The following is a 19,922-nucleotide window of genomic DNA, read 5'->3' as shown; positions in this document are numbered from 1 at the left end:
AGGCTCTATGCAGACAAACAAGACAAAGGAAGGCGAAACACAAACACAGAATAATACATGATAATGCAGCAGGACAGCATCAGCCAAAGTAGGAACTGTAGCCAGATAACTGACTATCATTTTAGTATCCTAACTACTACGTATTTTATTTCCTCTCCTTACTAGTCAACTTTTTTTTCAGTGTTTAAGTAAATGTTAAGTGGCTCTTCATTTTGGCCAACTATATTTTTCTAATCTTTTTTCTATTATCACAGGGAAACAGAGAACAAAATTAATTTTCTTGAGATTTTTTTCTCCTCTGCTGTCTTTCTCTTTCAGGTATTCCTCCTCCAGGGAATAAGAAATCAAGATTAAATCTGTTACTCTAGTAATTTAGTCTTCTTTTTTTGTTTATCTCTTCATTGTTCCTTATTGCTAAGTCTTCATCCAGCCTTTGTCTCCAAATAGCTTCACAGTTTTACACTTTTTAGTTGACTACAGGTATTACTATCTAATGGCATTATTCAGAACCATGACATACTTAGGAGTAGCTCTGAAACATCTTTTTTAATTTTTTAACTGGGGTTTCTACATCATGCAAAAGTATTTCCTCAGCACAATTATGGGTGGTGGTTCATATGGCACAGCAGAAGAATTTCTGCATCTGCAAACCTCGGTTTTCTTCTCAGCTTGCATTTCCCTGGACATCTCTTCTTTATCTCATCCCTCATTATGTAGGAAGGACGAGACTCTTCAGAATGCTTAGGAGGATGAACACCCAGGTCACATTGGGTGTACTGAGCGTGTCACGCCCAACTGCAATGGACACGTGCAATTAATACAATGTGTCTGAACAGGAACACACAACACCTGCCGCATTTATATGGGTTCTCTGTCCAGCACACATGGGAGTCTCAGGCCTGTCCCAATGTTTCAGAGTGTCTGTATGCATTTTATAGAACATGCACATGCACACTCACATGTTTCAGTCCGAGAAATCCCAGTACCCCCAGTCATGGAAATTATCCCATCTCTCTTTTCTTCTCCTTCAAAAGAAACAATATCCTTATTCACACAAAACCCCCCAATTCCATCTCGACAAAACTATCACAGAATCTGCATCATAAACCTTTTCTCTTCCTAACTGCACTATACATAATTGCTTCCACAGGTTCTCTTCAAAGGTCACCTACAGCTGAAGCTACCCTTCCTCTTCAATTCTATGAGCCATCTCTCATGTTTTCAGAAGAGACCGCTTCCACCTATTTAGGCTTCTAGGATGAATTCTGTTATCAACAATAAAAAGCAGCTTTTCTGCACTAGTGCACCGAAAGAAACATGGAACTTATGATCATTCAGAATTCCTTTCTTTGATATAGATACCTGAGTATTATTTCACAGAGTAATATTTCACAATCTGTTTACCTCTCCACTCATACAAATGTCAGCAAGGGCACAATGCCTGTCAAATTGGAGTGCAACTCCTTCTCAATGAAGGAGTTCATGGCACAGCAGCCAGTGTTAATAGTGGTGCTAAGGACACCTTTAATTCTCTGGCAAATCCATGCCTAAGTAATATATCCAAGATCAAGTACTAGAAGACACTGCAAAACATACATACTCTTTACATAATAAGTTATATTTTCTTGTATTTGCCCTTTCTCATTCTTTGGTTATACTCTTAGCAAACACCAGCACTAGAACCTTTCTTTAAAAAAGATTCCAGGTAACCATTTGACTGTACGGACTAAGATTATAAAAAAAAAAAATAATAGAAAAGGAAAAGAACATGCTGGCAATGTAGCATTAATATTTGTCATCCCACCCCCTCCCATTTCCTATCCTTTCTCACTTTCACACTCAGTGTATTCATATGGTCTGTTTCTTCCTAATTCATTCAGCCATCCTCCTGAATTATTCAATTCCCTCTTCTGCTCCTTCACAGAATCAACTGGGCTCCACGACATTCTCCCAACACATGGGAACTGGACCTTTAAAAGGCAAGATCCATATGAAGCTAACTTAAGCACACAAGCCTTGCAGATCTCTTATGCCCACCTAGTAGCTTGCTACTAGAGCAAAGCAGTTGCTCCCTTCATCCTCAGGCCAGCTACATTTTCTCTCCCAGTTAATGCCACATTCCTCACTAGACTACATGGTGATACACTGAGCTCAGCCTACTGAACAATTTTCACTTCTTTGTAGACTTCATTTTCTTCTATTTCATATTCCCAAACTGGGTAACTGTAACATGACACAAAGACCAGTTCTGGAACAAGGACAGCAGGAATGTGCAGCCAGAAATGAAGATGAACAGGACCTGCAGCAGCTGGCTATTAAATCAGCCTCACAGCCCATAGTCCCGAATACTAAACCATCAGAGTGTCTGGAGTAAAATAAACTATGAGAGGAGGAAAGATTCAATTCAAAAGGCTCCAACACAGTTGAAAGACCCAAACTCTCATGATTCCTGCCCCTGAAAGCAGCTCCTCCAAAAGCCAACAAAAGAGCTATTATATAGTAAGTATATTGTACCAGACACTATAGAGAAATATGGTTTATGAATAGAATTATTTCATTTATTGAATATTGCAGGGAGCTGGAAAATGAAGAAGGAGAAAGGGTGTTTCACGTAAATACACAAATAACAGTTTTCACTCTCTGTATGAACAGAAATTGTGTAAGAGGTGGCTAATGTAAAATAGCCTTCTACTTATCAAGGGTAATGAACATGCATTCTTCATTTTGTATGGGCATTCCTCATAACTGTAACACATCTCCTCATAGTGCTACGTATACTATACATATGCCAAAATCTGAGGCGTTTCACTGGAAAAGCCATGTTTAAGGCAAAAATAATACTTGAAGTTTATGTCAATAAGGGAAAAAACTGCTCAAATCAACAGAAGAGCAAAACCAGAGGGGCATCATAACTACAGCCAAACGACTCTATCTGAATATTTATAGATGGAACTGAAAATACGTATTCAGTGAAACTGAGTAGCCAAAGGAGAATTGATGCAGCACAGCATATGGGACCTGACATAAAAGTTAAGGCCATCAAAACCATGTCTGTTGCAAGCTTTTAAAAGGATCTTAACCTCCATACTAAGTGCAGATTTAGAAGTTGGGTTGTCTTAGCCATGGCATAGAGGTGCATTTCAAGTGATCATGCTCTTTACCTGTGTTGAGGATTAAACTCTGTAATCCTTGTTTCTCCTACGAGCTGTGTGCTGCTTTTCATTGCCTTTAGCAATGTGTGAAACAGCCCACTGCCTTAGTCAGGAGGCCAAGGGTTTCCTAACAATTGTATCTGAAAATGTTCTTGCTTTCACTGGTTTTTAACCATGTCTTATGGTTTCAGGCACGGAAAATTCTTAACACAGAACATATCCTTCTGTCATCCTTCACAGCTAGTATGACATTTCTTAGGAGAATAAGTGTGCATCCGTGCAAGGGGGATAATACCCAATACAGGAAATAACACCTCATTTTTATCTGAGTTATTACAGACATTAAAGTGTTTGGGTAGTCTTTGTTCCAAAAGCTGGTGAACATAAAAATGCTTCAAGCCATATCTTATAGTCCAGAGGTTAAAAACTATCTCCATCCCCCCCGCCACTCATACAAAAGTACATATGCTTTCCCAGAAAAATAAAATATCACAAGATATTTAAAAATGTATTAAAATCACTGTACCAAAAATCCCAAATAATCACTAGACAATTGAAAATGAGAAATCATTAGTCCCCACATCTTCATTTGCATCAAGACAAATGGAAAGAATAAAAGACGTTGGGAAAAAAAGTATATTGATTAGGTATTCAAAATTAGAGGCAAATTGTAAAAGAAGCTGATGTTAAAATGCTCTTAAATATTATGTTTCTAACTCAAATATTATGTTTCTAGCTTTCATTTACTAAGTAACACTTTTAAAAGAAAGAACACTAATAACAGGTGTCTGTCTAGGTGTTACTTTTTAGTCAATACAACAATAAAGAAGCTAATTATGAAACCCATTTGCTCCAGAACAGTAAAATAGCACATCACATGTGGCAGAAATGCTAGTTAAGGTACTAGCTGCTTCCCTCCCAGACACTCCTAAACAAACAGAAGGCTGAAACTGTGCTGACTCTGGAGTGTGGATAGTATCTAGCCCACTTGGAAAAGCATAGATCAGTAACAGCAAAGAACATGTTAGAAAAAATTATAGGCTGAGTTAAAACCATCAAAGTATTTTACTTTATATTTGCCACTTAACATTGATCTGTTGTACCAAAAGACGGGATTAATCAAAACAAACAAAGCAATTGAAGAAATTACTTCAGATAATTAACACTGTTAATATAATCCAAAAGTTTGAAGATACTTCATAATGTGATAAAAGACAAAGAAATAAGACCAGTAGTAATGGGCTTATTTTGATCCAGACTGATTAATTATAAGAGGGGTTGCCAGACAAAAATTTAGTATCATACCTGTTAGCTTTATGCCTTACCATTGAGCAGCCAGGCTTTGCTGGTACATGATGGTGAGAGCAACTCAATTGAGAACTACATTTCATTTTTCCAGGTATTTTTTGATGCAAGAGAGTTATGCCTTCTGCTCCCCCTCTCAAGAAACAAAGTAATTGTCATTTTGAGAGTTTAAAAACATTAAAAGTTCATGTAACAAAAGGATTTTATTATGATACTTTCACCTTATCATTCCGTATTTTAGATGCAATTCTTCCAATTTAACTACTACTTTGATTTGTATTTATTTTTGTGTCTTTTGCCATGGATTTTTTTTTTTTTTTTAAAGCAATTAAGAGAGCCCACATTTCCATTTCAAGCAACTAAAGTTTTTGCCATTATGGAAACAAGGTTTATGTGATTACTATGTTTGTGACCACACAAGTGCGTACCTGTATCTATGATCTCTTCCACTGTCTTTTTCCAATATGCTTTTAAAGTCTTAGACTAACTTCAGACAAATTCCCAGAGGAGTAAACACCAGAAAAATGCAACTCCTTTCAAATGTTCAGAGATTAACTAGGTAGCAAGACAATGTGATTTTCCTCACTCAGGAACATTTTTTTTCTTAATCTCAGATTACACAGGAGAGTAGAATTATGAGTGTCTCAACTACAAGGAAATTTCTGACAGTTGCATCTTGCTGGTCACCACAAAAGCCAAGTAATAAGGATAAAGTCACTGCTCATGGAACTGTTTGTTAATGAAAAAGGGTGTGTCTGTAGTTTTAATTAGGGTCTTTCAATTGTTTTCCCTTAAAGATAAAGTTATCTAAGGCAACTATGAGAATATATGATGAACTCTCCAAAAAGCAAAGGACATCTCTACACCATTTTTCCCTCTGACTTATATTCCCCTTAAATAGGTCTTTACTTGCGTGCACATTAAGGCTACAATAACGTCCTACTGTAACAACAAAAATAAAAATTAGAACTCAACTATGACTCTCAACCCCCTACTGCGTAAGACTGCAGCCTTTCTTGATCACTGCTGGTTTCCACACATCCTTTGAAAAACAGCAAATACTGGCTCCCCTGCAACAGGAACTGCCAGGCTGAAACGATGTCACTGGGTAATCAGTTGGTGCCTAAAATGATCCTTGTGATGTCTAAGTATTGAAAATCCCGGCTTTTCAAAGGCTCCATCTAGCTGCTTGAAATTAAATGTTTCACTAAGAATCTAACCCATTAAGTACAATAGCAATATAAAATAAAATATTATCTGAGCAACCTCAAAAGAAAACAATTCTTTGAGGACATCTCTATCGTTCAAATTGCAGATGTTGCAGCTTAAAACAAAATTTTATACTGTGAGAAATGGTACTCTGGTTAATTAGACATTCAAGTTGACAGTGTCTACCTTTGTGTATTTAAGAACCAAGGGTAAACATTGCTTCAAAAGACATTCCAAACTCCAAAATTCATCCCCAAACTTTGACTAAGTCAGTCATAAGATGCACTATAGATAGTGTTCATCACCAAATAGCCTATGGTTTAAGTGAAAAGCACAGTTATTTTATTTAAATAATGGACATCACTACTTAATATACACCAATAATGTTATTTCATTTAGGGAAAGAAAAAACATCATAGATTTTAAAAAAAAATAAAGTTTCCCATTGTATTTGCTTCAGTAACTATGTCTACTAAACAAAAACAAAAACAGACAAACAAAAAAAAAAAGCTAAGGGTGGTATTATGAAGCCTTTATGTTGTTTGAAATACAAATTACAGTTCTAACTCCACATTACTTGTAGAAAAAAAATCTTAGGTAACCAGGGGTTTGGCATGTTTATTTTGAGAAGAGTTATTTTGGCTTTTTATAACTCAAAGAAATTACAGTTCTTGGGTTTGCATAACAACAGTGTACCTGCTGGGTGCTTTTTAGCTGCAGTTCTAGAAATAAAAAAATTCCAAAACACTAAATTTATCTCAGAGCTCTTGAAGATTTATTGCAATCTGTTCTTAAGAGTGCTGATCTAGCTTTCAAATTCACAGAAACTAACTGTCAGGTTGTCCAAATGAAAACACAACTGGATGCTAAAGAGATACAGTCGTACAGAAGAATAGACGTATGGACACAGGCAGCAGGATTATTCATTGAGATTATTAGCACACAAAAAGCACTTGTTGGATTGGATGCTTGAAATGCAAAGTGGGTCAATACTTCACTCAGACAGAAATGAGTGGGAGCTGATTCTGAATATTCTGTCCCAGCCAATTTTAGGCACATACCTCCTGTTCACATTTTAGAAAGATGGAAAAAAAAAACCAACAGTGAAGCTTCATCACAGAAATAATTCATATTTAGACTTCTTGTTACATTCCAAGTTAATGTGAAAAAGAAAGAATCTAAAAAAATCAGGTAGTGCCATGGTATGTGTTACCACGAAAATCCCAGAAAAGAGGCATTTCTAAAGGGCATTCCTCAAATCTAAACTCGTTGTCTAACCACAGTATTCTCAGATAGCAACAGTCTCTTACAGGAAGATGTCTAAGCTTTCAAAAGCAAAAGAAAAGAAAACCACAACACACAAAACCTACACAGAACAGGATAAGGATGCTTATGAAATGTGACAGAATATAAAGGGTTAACTTAAGACCTTACTGTCACCACTAACACCACCTGCATGCCCTGAGGCATTTAGAAGCTGACTTATAGATTCACAGGGATCTCACCTGCAAAAATCCTGGGCACCTGAAAGATGAAATGGCAGAGAAGTAACGGTTTTGAAAAGCCATGACTTGGGGACCTACATTCAAAAGGGAAAAGAAGGCTGAAGTATCAAAGTTGGTTTGCAACCTGTCTTAAGTCTCAAAATTGACACAGTCTCAGATGTACAAAGTAATTCCTGCCCACCTTCCTTCCCACCTCTAACCCATAAATAAGAATTTACCTTGTAAAAACGTTTGGGAGCAAGTGACTCTGTGCTGACTAACCATTCATAGCTGAGTGGATAGGGCTTCCTACTATGCATTAACAGATACTGGTAGTAGGTAGAAGACTACTGCCTGCTCAGTCAGCTTAAGCTCATTAATTCTTTCTCCAGGAGGTTACTCATGTTTCTTTATAGAGAAGGAAACAACTTTCTAACCGAGGGAGAGCCTAAGGTCTTCCTGCATCTCGTGTGTCAGTACTTCTCTTAAACGCTTCCCTTTCACACAAATTACGAAGATAATTCAAGTGTCAAACCACACAAAACTTTAGCAAAGATGTTCTTAAGTAGATACTGCTGGTTAATGAAGTACAAAAATCCCTAACCACTGTAACAGAAGGCCACAAATACAGGACAGAACGGAGAAAAGAGACACGACCAGGATAACTGCAAGCAACTGGAACACAATGACCAACTAGCAACAGCAAATACTGCTCCTAACTGTAATGCAGGGGAATTGTACTTCACCTTCAGTACACCTCCAACTGTTACATCCATCAGCATTCTGTGCCTGTGTAATTGTCTAAAATCTATAGTGTAAAGTCCTCCTGATCACTGACTATTCATTAGTCAAGTATGAAATACAATCTGTTTATGCATCACTATCCCTGACTTCATGTCAGAAAGCTTGCAGGTCCTCTCTCCATGTTCTTCTTTCCTGTGACTGGCCTCAGTTACCCAGTATTACTTTATGCACTCCCTAAAATGTTGACTTGAAGTATATATTGAGCAATTACAGTCACAACCTGCTCAGCAAATAACACTGGAGAAAACTGAATCCAAGTCCACTCTGTTCTGAATTGATATTAGAAAATTAGTACTCAGTGAAAAAAAGATGGCTGTCATCCATGACAAGTGATGATTAATTAGCATCCAAACCAGAGGCGGTATAAGAAAATGCTAGCTGTTCCTGGATGAAAGATGAAGCACAGGTATCCTTTTGCAATGTGTCAGAACTTTTAGACACATGAAAAACTGACATGTTAGTGACTATATCTGACTGTGAACACATGGTATTCTTGAAACACCACAAAGCACGTATTATAGGAATACTAGCATAGAGTACAAGATTCATCCCATGCATAGTCTGATCAATTCCCATCAACTTCAAATACATGTCTTCCTTTTTCTAAGGACGGCAAGATCAAGCACAGGTTGCAGATCTTCAATAAACTGTTGAGAACAAAAAGTAAATTAAAAAATTAAATGTGCAAGTAGATTTTAAATGGCTAATCAGGAAGTAGAGGAGATAAGAATTATGATCTTCTTCCTCCCAGTGTAATGTAAACAGCTGCGGGAATGCTATACCTCTAGATCTTAAAACCAGTTGCTAGTATTTCAGTGTAAGTGGATTTCACACCAAAAAGTCTTCCTGGTATACAAGAGTGCACTAAGAACCTGTAGACAGCCTGCACGGTTATGCAAAGAGTCTTTCACAGATTCTTTCTATCGCAATGAAATTCCTACATTACAATGATTAGTGAAATATGTAGTGATATATGAAATGCTGAAACAAATACAACTTCCTAATCTTTCTCTCCACTATTGATAACTAAAACGCCCTACAAGAATCCAAACAATAGAGACAAGCATCTTATACTACAGAGAAACTAAGTTAAAACACAGTGACTCAGAACAGTGATGTCCAGTAGTTTGCTTGAATTTTAATGTGTAAACCAGTGGGTTAAGGAAATTTAGAAGAAAATGAGAGCTGTCAAGGGCCTAACTCTTGAGCAACCCCAAAGCACTGAATTCCCATTGAAATAAACAAGAGTCAGTTACATACATAGACCTAGCAACACTGCCAACTGAACAGAATTTTATTCAGGAATTGAACCACACAAATGTTTCCATTTTTATGAATTCCTTAACTAGAAAAATCACCTGCTGTTCCCTAGTACCCAGTTACTGTTCCACCAAATGAGGCTTTATTTATTGCAAAATAAAAAGATCTAACACCGCTAGCACTGAACCAGCACAGCCTAAGCACACAGAAAATATAAAAACAGACCATTCGTGAACGATTTTCGAACAAAATTTGAACCTTTCTTATGGGGGGTGGCAAATGCTACCCAAAAGATACACTGAAGACAAGGCATCCACCACTACAGAATTAAAACGATTTCATACATAGTAAGCTTGATTGAGAACAAGTTAAATACTGAAAAAGGGAGACTTGTGCCTTGTGATAATACAGAGTGCAGTGCATAATATATGTGCATTTAGATGTTTAAAACTGCATGAGAAACAGGATGATAAAATGGTAATGATCAGGATTGCTCTAGTACCCTTTCAAAGTATTCACAGCTTATGTACTGAAATAGTAAAATATGCACATCTGTGCATCTACAAATCCCTGCAAGTGCGTCGTCGTAAGAAAACGGAAAATCTAAAGCAAAAACACGGTGTGTGACTGCAGATAAAAATTTCAGAAAACACCATCGACACGGACTTTTAGCAGGACAGACTTCTTTCCGAGTACCCGGTCCAGAGGGTGTGTTTCCCGGTGGGAGGCATCCACCTGTCCCTCACCACTGGCCGGTCGCGGAGGGGCAGCGCCTCGGGGCTCGCCGCGAGCCGTGCGGCGCCCGGTGCCCGCTGCTCGGTGCTCAGCGCTGCCGCCCTGGAGACGGGGGGGTTTGGAAGCGCCGCCTCCCCTCGCAGCGCGCGGCGGGTGCGCGGTCGGTCCGCGGCTCCCCGGGGCCGGACGGCGGGGCCGGGCCGCTGTCCCGCGGCCGCCGGGGCGAGGCGGCAGCGCCGCGGGGGCGGCCCCGGGGACTCGGGCCGCGGGCGGGAGGGCGGAGGGGCACCTGTTTGACGACCCGCGCGGGATCGTGCGAAGCAGAGGGCGGCACGTCCGTGGCGGGGCGAAGAAGCGGGGCATATCCTCGGGATAGCCGGGAAGAGAGGGCTGCGCGGAGCTCCAGCACTCGGAGGGGCGTGGAGGAGGGACACAAGGGCACACGCGTGGTACGGGGCGGCAGGGCAGGGCGAGGGGTGCCGGCACTGCCGAAGCAGCGCCTCAAACTCATCCTCGCCCCTGCGTTCACCTGGGCTGCGCGGGGGGCCGCGGCCATCGTGGGGACACCCCCGCCCCCACCGCTGCCCGCCGCGGAGGAGCCGGGTGGCAAGAGCGCACCTTACCTCGAAGAGGGGACCGATCTTATTCTTCTCCAGGTAGGCTTGGATCCTTGTCTGCTGGTGAGACGCCATGAAGAGCTCCGGGGGCGGGGGCTTGAGCTCGTCTCCCCCGGCGGCGGCTGCAGTCCCTCCGGCTGCGGGCGGCTCACTCCCCCGCCGCACAAGGGCTGCCACAGCGGGAGAGGGCGGAGGCGCTGCGAAAGTCCCCGGGACGGAGCTAACTCAGGTAACTGGGGGCGGGGGGGAGAGAGCCGGGTGCCAGTCGCCCGCTTAGCTGGGCGCGGGGCTGGCTGCCCTCAGGGAGCAGCGGGCGGGCGCTGCCTAGAGCGGAGCATGGTGCAGGGAGGAGAGGAGCTGCAAAGGCGGCCCCCGAGCCCGCGCCGCTCCGCGCTGCGTGTGTCTGTCAGTCCGTCTCTGTCTGTGTTTCTGTGCCAGGCAGCGCCGTGGTGACGGGCGCTGCCGTGCTCGCCACAGCGCCGCTGCCGAGGCCGATAGCCGCGGGCTCCTGTCAGCTCCACGGCCGCCGGCGCCCGTTGACGCCCGGGCTCGGCGCACAAAAGGCGGGAGCGGGGGAAGGGGGAGGAGAGCGGGCGGGAGGCGGGGGCTGCTCTGCCTACGCCTCTCCCTTGCCCGCCCGGTGACGGGCTTGCCCCCGGGGGAGCCGCGGTCCCCCCACACCACCTCCCCGCCGGCGTTTGCGGACCTCCCGCCTGCCTCCGGTCCCCCGGGCGGGGGTGAGCGCCGCGGGCCGCCCGGCGTGAGGCACCTGAGCGGCACGCGAAAACTTCAGCTGGGGGAGGGTCGCGGAGGAGTTAAAAGAGTCGCGCTGCCAGCAGGGAAGGGGAATGTAAGGACCAGAGCCAGCGCTTTTCCTTAATTTCTGTTTAAATTATCTTTAAATCTTAAAATGCTACGTTTCTTATGATGCCAGTGAAATTCCCTATTAGCGACAATGAACATTTTAATGGAATAATTGGAGTAGCTATGCAGGTGCATCCTGGTCGCAGGTTGTGTTGAGTTCCAGCAAGCAGCCAAGGGCGCTCGGCCAAAATGCGATGGAGTAAATGAGAAATATTCAGCTGGCTTCAGAGAGTAGTGAGTTAATGAGTACATTAAAGAATCAGTATTTATTCTGTCTTCAAGTAATTAGTATCTCACCATTTCTGGAAGCAGGATCATAACCAGCTTCTTTTTTTTTTTCTTTCTCTCTCTGTTTAGAGAAGAACAAACCCAAACATGCTTCTTGGGGTTTGACACTTCTGCAATAACTGATTCTGCTGTACTAACATTAACCTGTTTGGTTAAAAAAATAATTTTTTTCTTTTAATAAGAATTTTTTTAAAGACACAAAACAGCTTTGAAGACTATTGGGAACATTCAGCACATCTGGTGAATCAGGCTGGCTGTTCCCAATCAAGCAGTGTTCTGCAAATGCAAGAGTACGAGCATCTCCTGATGCAGAAACCACTAAAGAAAAGGATGAATTTTGTCAGGAGTCAAAAGATCCAGAGTTCCACTCCCATAGCCACTCACTGTTTGACTTCAAAAGTCCTCCTTACTGACCTAAACCTCAAGCTTCTACCTAGAAGGAGGTCAGGTGTAAGTGTATTATAAAGAGCTTGCAGTGCACCCTGTAGTGTAAGAAATAGCCTCTAGAATTCTTTAATGGTTTTGCTGGAATGAGCTCATCCCAGTCTTGCTGAGGCAGTGTTTGTTTCCATAGTAGTCACTTAAAAATGGCACATTTTTTTATTTGGATTCTTAGTGTGTTGGTACTCTTCTAAAATTCATATCAGCTCAGCATTTTAACGTATCTTCTTCAGCAAAGTACTGTCTGGTGCCACTTAAATAATAAGGTACTGAGCTAATCAGCCTAATGAGGATCATACAATCATAAGGGTAATTGCCAGTGATGCAGGTTCTCTACAGTTGCTCTAATGATTCCCATCAGATGAGGATGTTTGTAAAATTTCGTAAATCTCACCAGAACCCATACTGCTCCAATAAATAAAAGTTTCCCACTTTGTAAAATGATGCCCCCTCCCATGATGCAAAAATGAGAACATATGTTTCTGTAGCCCTACACAGCCTGACTTCTCAAAGTTAGCAGCACTTCCAGACCTGCTGGGACCTGACTACATTAGGACCTGCAAACTGCCACTGCTCCATGTAAACCAGGAGGAGGACTGAAGAAAAGAAACAAGACTATCAGCAATACGAATACAAAAGAGAACTTATTAAAGGAGGTTTTAAAGATAGCATAACTGTCTACAGTTGCATATTGTGCAAATAGCTAGATCCCAAGATGTCACTGTTAAAACCTCAGAGTTTTGAGGAGTTTTGTGCTTTGGTTTGTTTGGTTTTTCTTTCCTCCCCCTGAATCGCAGAATGGTTGAGGTTGGAAGGGACTGGTCCAAGCCCCCTGATACAGCAGACTCACTTAGAACTCGTTGCCCAGCACTATGTCCAGATAACTTTTGAGAATCTACCATGGATGCTGGATTTTTTTGGTATCCATTGTTGTTTTTGCTTCCTTTTTCCCTAGACAATTTTTCCTTGTCTTAATTCTCACCCAGACATATAATCTAGGTTTTACTGTTGGCTTGGGAGACACAGTAGCAGTCCTGCTGTGGCTGGGAAAGTTTCCAAGGCCAAATGCAGAATGAGCTTTCTGAACAGACATGTCTTGTAACCCCCACAGCTCCCATGAGACTTAAGTGACAGGTTATCTTTGATATGGATTAGGCACTTTAGGGAGACATGAACACAGACAGTTCCTTACCAAGAGATTTTGCTACAGTTTCCTGGTTGAAGGTCTTCAGCAGTTCCCTGACAGTAAAGCCTTCTGAGTGCTAAAATATGGGAATTCAGGTATCTCCCGCAGAGAGCATAGGCTGAGTGGCATGGTATAATAGGAAAGGAACTTCACTGATAGCACTCTTTTCTCTTTTTTTCCAGGAAAGCACAAAAACTGTTGCTAGATCTAAAACAAGCCACACCAAAATAGCAGTCAATAAATACATATGATTTGCAAATAAGCACAGAAAACTGGACATGTCCCTACTGTCCTCTTAGTTGTTAGGAGAAAAACATTTTCAAAATTTAATTAATATATTCTAAGTTTTTAAGCCAGTATTAATACAGTCTGTTAAAGTTAACTTTCATCTTAATACCAAAGGAAAAAATCTCTTGGATTAAAATTACTGGTTTAGGCATGGCTGAATTTTTATTACTTTCAGCACCCTTTTTGTATGAGCAAATGAACACTAAATTACTTAACAACCTAAGTAATAAAAGATGGTCTCTGTATTGTTCTTTGCTATGGTCCTGGTTTCATTTCACGGATATTTTTCTTTCAAGAGTAGTATACAGCATGGGCATCTACATAACACTCAGCAGTGAACTGCAAGAACAGAAATGACTGAAAGAATTTGCACACGGGCATAAAAAAATGAAAAGTATCCCAATTTAAAAATATATTCACCTCACAAAACAATAAGGTTCCCAAAAAACAAAGAGGATGAGTCAAAAGAACAAAAGCTAATTTTAAGATGCTTGTGACCACACTCAATTCAGTTCTTATCTTGTGTCTGTGCCTGCGATATCTGAGCTCTGTGCTTCTTACCATCGTATGTTGGTGGGTTTCGCACCCTTCACTCTTTTCTTCAAGAGAGCAGTGTGCATGTTTTGATAGGTTGTTTATGGTTTGACTTAGTTCAAGGGCTTCACTAGAGTAGGGACCCATTAAATAATTCCATAGTATTCTACATCATTTCAGTCCTGTCATCCATTTTTCAGGAATAAGTTAGCTGCAGTTCCAGTGCTGAGCACTGAATTTTTGAAGTTACAGTCAGTTGCAGTACCCATTCATCATTGCCAGAGTTAAGTTACCCAGGCTTCATATGCAAAAGTGTTCTTCAGGAGTCAGAGCTGCCACTGCCTAGCAGAAAGGGAAACTGATGACTTGGCTGGCTGTAAAGGTATTCCATGGGTCACAAATACTAAGTGCCAAGTCAACAATCTTTTCCCTTCTGGCTAAAATTTGATCCATATGCTCTGTAGGAAGTTCATTTTTTGAGATGGCATCTGGAGTACAAAAGAGACATTACGATCGAAGAGAAATATAGCAGCAATATATATGAATTTATTACAGACCTTTAAATGGCTTTCTAGCTCCCATTAAGTGCTTTGTATTTCAGCTATCAAAAATCATCAGAAATTCCTTAACAAACCTTTCTAAAACAATTACAGAAAAAAGAAAAACTAGCAGGCACATCAAAATTCATCAAAACCTGGTGATGTTTTCCTTACAAAGCTTTCAGTTTTGTCAATGTTTCCTTTCATGTAATAACTCTATAACAAAGAATTCTTCTTCCATTACTGTGAATGTTTTTGTTGAGTTTGATATTCTATGCAAAGTCATTATCTACTTCATGAAGAGCTAAGAGCCATTAGTCAACAGTCTTAAAGTGTGCTTGTACTTTAAAAAAAATGGAATTGAAGTTACATGCAGGAGAATAAAATCCCTGAGTTCCTGCACTTTATAAATGAGGCATTATTTTTTATTGCCAAAGCACAGCCTTGGAACATTACAAACCCCTGTTGTAAAATTTTCTAAAAAAGCACACATGCACACACACACTGGCTAAATATTGCAGTGCTCCAAGCTGTTTAAAATAATGAAGGTCTAGCAGTTCATGACCTAGAAAGCTGCCATCTTGCTTTTTATTTAGTATTCTCCTAAAAATGGATCTGTTCAGATGACATGTTCTCAAAAGAAATGGAAGCATCTTACTGTATTATACTGAAATATCCAATTTACCTTTTATCCCATATCAAGTTAACTGACAGAACTGAGAATAACATCACTGGAGGGCTGATTTAGTACACTTAATTTTATTTGATGGGGTTTTTTTAAATGTACTCAATAAAGGATAATATATCCACAAGCTTTAGCTTAAGCAACCTCAAATATCCTTTGTATGATTTTCTATTCGCACCAAGATAAGAGCCATGCAACTTCAAAATCTGGACTAGACTGAAACTTGTTTTAAAGAGCAAGGATTTCTTTGCATCTTCATTTTCATTGAGAATTCAGCCTGTGTTTTGGATGCTTTGTCCTTTATACATTGTGATCTTGACCACAAACACTTAGCCTCTGTGGTAAAAAATTTCATATTCTCTGCAGGGCAGGAGCCCTTGGGAACTTAAAAGCTTGCATTATCCTCAGGCTCTCAATAAGGACAAGAACAAATCACTGGAAAATCCAAGATTCATAAACCCCCACTGTGCTTAAGGAGGATGAGTGTCTACCTCTTTGACTCCTCTTATTCTCAGATGTATTCTGTAATTTGTTTTCATGCACCATGTTCACTTTCCTGCTTCCAGTCATTTGTTTGGGAATACTCTCATCCTATTCAGAAAAAAAAATTTCCATCTGAACTTGAAAAACTTAGCTCATATCATATTACCAATCCAACCATTAATAGAAATCGTTACTCTTTCAAGACTTTAGTGCAGCTTATATCCATTTTTAGCACTTTTATAGTTGTTTTCTTTCTGTTTGGCTACACATTAACATAGTACATTAGTAAAAGTAGCAGTACTTACGAGAACATTGGGAATAGAGTTGGCTGTATATATTAAATACATTTCAATGACAAATACGCTCTTAGAATTTACTGCTTATGTGCAGTATGGAAGACTGCAGACAGGCTTTATTCAGAAGCCAGCTGCAAAGCAGAACTCTTAGTACGCTCCTGGAGGTGGTTCGGCCAGGTTCATATTCAGCTTCACTGACACCCAGGGACAAAAGTAATTAAATAAAAGACTTGCAACCCTAAGTGACAGTTACATTCCTCTTCCTTTCTGAGGGATAAAACTAATAAATTAATTACTTGGTAGTGACTAAGAACATAAAACTTCAACTCTTCAAAAACTGTTCCTTTCCCCTCCTTCAGTATCACTGCCAGAGCACAGACCATTTTTCTGTGCACTGTTGGCATTCTGGTAGTGGGAATGGCAGCGGGGACTGAACCAAAACCTTTTGGCATGTCCTGCTGTCCCGAGAGTCTGGTCTAGTTCTAGCCCTCGCCTAGTAACTAATACTACGCAGACCAGCCGCTAGAGGGGAATAAAGAGTCATACTGTTCTAACATAGGTTACTGCATCGCGAACTGCTTTGCAGGGACGCCTCAAGCATGGCCATGAACAAGTGCTGTATCTGACTCAGCTGGCAATGCTGCTTCATGCTGCAGCCATTACATTTGCATTCAGACAGCAAGTTTACTTAAGGGTCTTTAAACCTATAATATGTTTGTACAGTCACTGCATAATTATTATAAATGTTTGTACTGCTTCCTGTATCCTAATTACTTGCACTGGTAAAGTTATGTAGGCTCTGAACCACCAAGCATTTCACCTTGTTTTTTTATCTAAAAGCATACATCCAAGTTAGGTTTTTCAGGTGCTAAAGATAAACATATTCAAAGTGTTTTGCCAGATGATAACATTTTCAAGGGCAGGGAGGTGTGGCCAACAGAGATCAGTCGCAGCTAACTAGCCTAGGAGGGCTGTCAAGCCTTAGATGCCCGTAAGACCCTCATTTAGGAGGCTACTAAAAGCAAGTAATGGTACTAAAGCAGCTGAAGAGTGAGTGAACCAGTGCACAAGCCAATCTAGATAGTTGAAGTTTAGGACAATTGATTTTCAGATGGTTGAGTTAGCTTTTGTTTACACAGCTTTGACTTCTCTGCTCTTAACAATGCAAGTTAAGACTAGTCAAGGATTCTCCTTACCCATCAGGAATCCCCAAAATGTACAGGAGGCTGTTTTGCAGGTTGGTTTTTATTACCAGAACCTACCTAAGAATGAACAGGATTATAGTAAATGAGCATACCAGTAATGTCATCTTCCAACATTTAAAAACAAACCAAAAAAAAGCAGTTCTAATCCAAAATCAGCAAGAGATACCTTGAAATGTATTTTAAACCTTTAAATTTCACAGTTTCAAGGCCTCTGAGCACCCCTCCTCTCTTGCCTGCTCTCCTGAAACAAAGTTGTGATCTCTAGTAACTCTTTTTTTTAATAACAAAGGCAAAGATTCTGCAGTAGCCATTTGATTGCAGGAAGTAGAGTCAGAAAAAAAAACAACACAAAAAAGAGCAGTGGTAAAAAATATATGAGTTGGCAATGCCACTGTATCTTCTTTTCCAGGTTTAATAGAGCTGGATTTGAAGACAATATCCAGGGACAAGGGCTTAAAAATGGAAAATTTGCTAACCTAAAGTCTTATCTTTGCACAAAACTCCAAGCAAAGATGTATGTATTGCTTTTTAGTAAGAGGGAGGCTAGCAATGATCCCATTTAATTTCCTGTAGTAGGAAGCTTAGCAACTATTTAGTAATAATGTCTCCTTAGGTGACTACTCCTTATACTTGGAGGGATGTAAAATTAGAGGAAGTCCTTGAAATATTAATGCCAATGCCCATTACAGTCCTTGGAGAGGAAGACAAGGACACTGGACTGAATGTGCCATTGAATGCTTGCCCTTGGCAGTGTTTCAACCATCACACACACATCTGATTCTTTCTAAAGTGGAAGAATTCTTGGCTTGGGACCCATCCCCTTGGGTTGTTTCTCATGGAAAATACTGGACATGGGGTTACTTCATCATGGCTGATTTGCTTAATTGGAAAGAGAGTGATATTTCTGCTGTGAAAGTAATTGGTGTTTAACATTTTTGCATCTAACTGCTCTCAGAAAGTTTCAACTGATTTTCCTAAAGCAGTTTGTGCACAGGTCTTCACAGGCTGATGCCCTGATAATGAGTTGTATTTCCACCTGATACATGAAATCTTAGCAATACAACTGTCTCCCACGAGCAATTATGAACTTGAAACGTTTGAAATAATATGCATTACAATAAGAACATAAATCAGACAATTAGCAGAAATGTAATTGAATTTGTCTCCTGTCTGAAAATAGAGGGAAAAGGTTGGCTTGTTATTAGTAACATGACATCCCTAATAACATTTTAAAATGTATTTTTAATCTAGGATTAATTTTCCAGCACTTGATTAAGCAATTTAAATTTCATAAGCTTCATTGTCCTAACATTTTTGAAATAAAGGATTATCTGCAGCAAAATTGAAAGACTCATTTGGAGACTATATTACTGACGTGCCTAAGCTTTTTTATGAAAATCTGTAGACAGTTATTTTGCTGGAAACTTTTTTCATGCAAATAGAGGGATGTATTGTCTATTTCACAGAAATATTTTAGCTTGAGTCATGTTCTTATCAGGCAACTTAAATTCCAGACTGTATGTATAAAAAATACTATGTGGGTTGGTACCAACTTTCCCTCGAAAGAATAAAGCATGGAAATATAGATCACATATAGAGATACTAATTCAATGCTTATAGGCAATACTACAATTAACTATTAACTGTATTTTTTAAGTGTGAGTCAAGATTTTTTTCGTAATCATTGGCAGATCTGCTTTAAATCTTCTTACTAGAGGGTTAACATGAATTGGACCACAGTTCTATTCTGGTTGGATTTGTGAAGTCAGTCTTGAATGTTTTGTTTCAAATATTCATGCCGACTGACCAATGTAGAATTAATGTGGGGTTTTCATAATATGCTATAGAAATTTAGCATAGTGGCTTTCTTTACAACAAAAACTATTTCATAATTATTAGGTAAGCATTTGTACATGATTTACAAAACTGTAGTTTAGGAACTTCAATACATTATCAAGGATAAGCGTAAGAAATTTGTCACAATTTTTCTGGCTTTCAAGGCTTTTCAGCAAATTGTGTAGAGGAGGGATTTTTAAAAAAGAAACAGGGATACTCCCAACTGTGAATTTACATAATGACTTTTTGATGATGTCTAAATGATGGCATGGAAGCCGAAAAGACGTAGAGAGAAGCAAAAAGACTAATGGATAGGGAAACCACTAAGGGAAGTAATTGTGTGAGTATCTACAGAACTACCATAAACAGAGTGCATGAGAAAAGTACTAGAATCATGCATTCTACCACATTAATTCGCTGGAGGATGCGGAAAGGTTTGTACACCAGGTATGATGGTTCATTAGAAAAAGATACCTATCAAGCTTGTTGTACTATGCTGTTAATGACAGTTCAGTCAAAATGACCAAGTGAACAACACATTTATCTACTTGTACCTAAGAAGAGAAGAAAACGTTCCAAGAGATTTGGAATCACACCTGCAAGACAGAGACTAGGCATCTAAATCTAGTGTCAGGTCCACAGTAAAGATAAAGGGTAAAAAGAACAGAAAACATGAAGCTTCGAAAGGAATTTTTAAAGTTATGTTTCTGC

The 19,922-nt window shown here is 40.0% G+C and overlaps 1 protein-coding gene across 5 annotated transcripts in view; it reads right to left on the bottom strand.

Moving 5' to 3' along the window:
- Positions 1-11,099, bottom strand: part of C26H8orf34 (chromosome 26 C8orf34 homolog) — a 152,358-nt gene extending 141,259 nt beyond the window's left edge. For 3 of the 5 annotated variants that reach the window (XM_048286775.1, XM_048286778.1, XM_048286780.1), the window contains exon 1: positions 10,573-11,099. In XM_048286775.1, coding sequence (XP_048142732.1) covers positions 10,573-10,641 — 69 coding nt within the window. In that variant the 5' untranslated portion in view covers positions 10,642-11,099. Of the gene's footprint in view, positions 1-10,567 lie in introns of all 5 variants that reach the window. The other 2 variants (XM_048286777.1, XM_048286779.1) reach the window with 2 other exon arrangements.
- Positions 11,100-19,922: the final 8,823 nt, after the last annotated feature.

Source organism: Corvus hawaiiensis, chromosome 26 (assembly GCF_020740725.1).
Source record: "Corvus hawaiiensis isolate bCorHaw1 chromosome 26, bCorHaw1.pri.cur, whole genome shotgun sequence".
Classification (NCBI taxonomy): Eukaryota; Metazoa; Chordata; class Aves; order Passeriformes; family Corvidae; genus Corvus; species Corvus hawaiiensis.
Note: the sequence above shows the minus strand (reverse complement) of the source record. Positions and strands in the feature narration are given on the sequence as shown.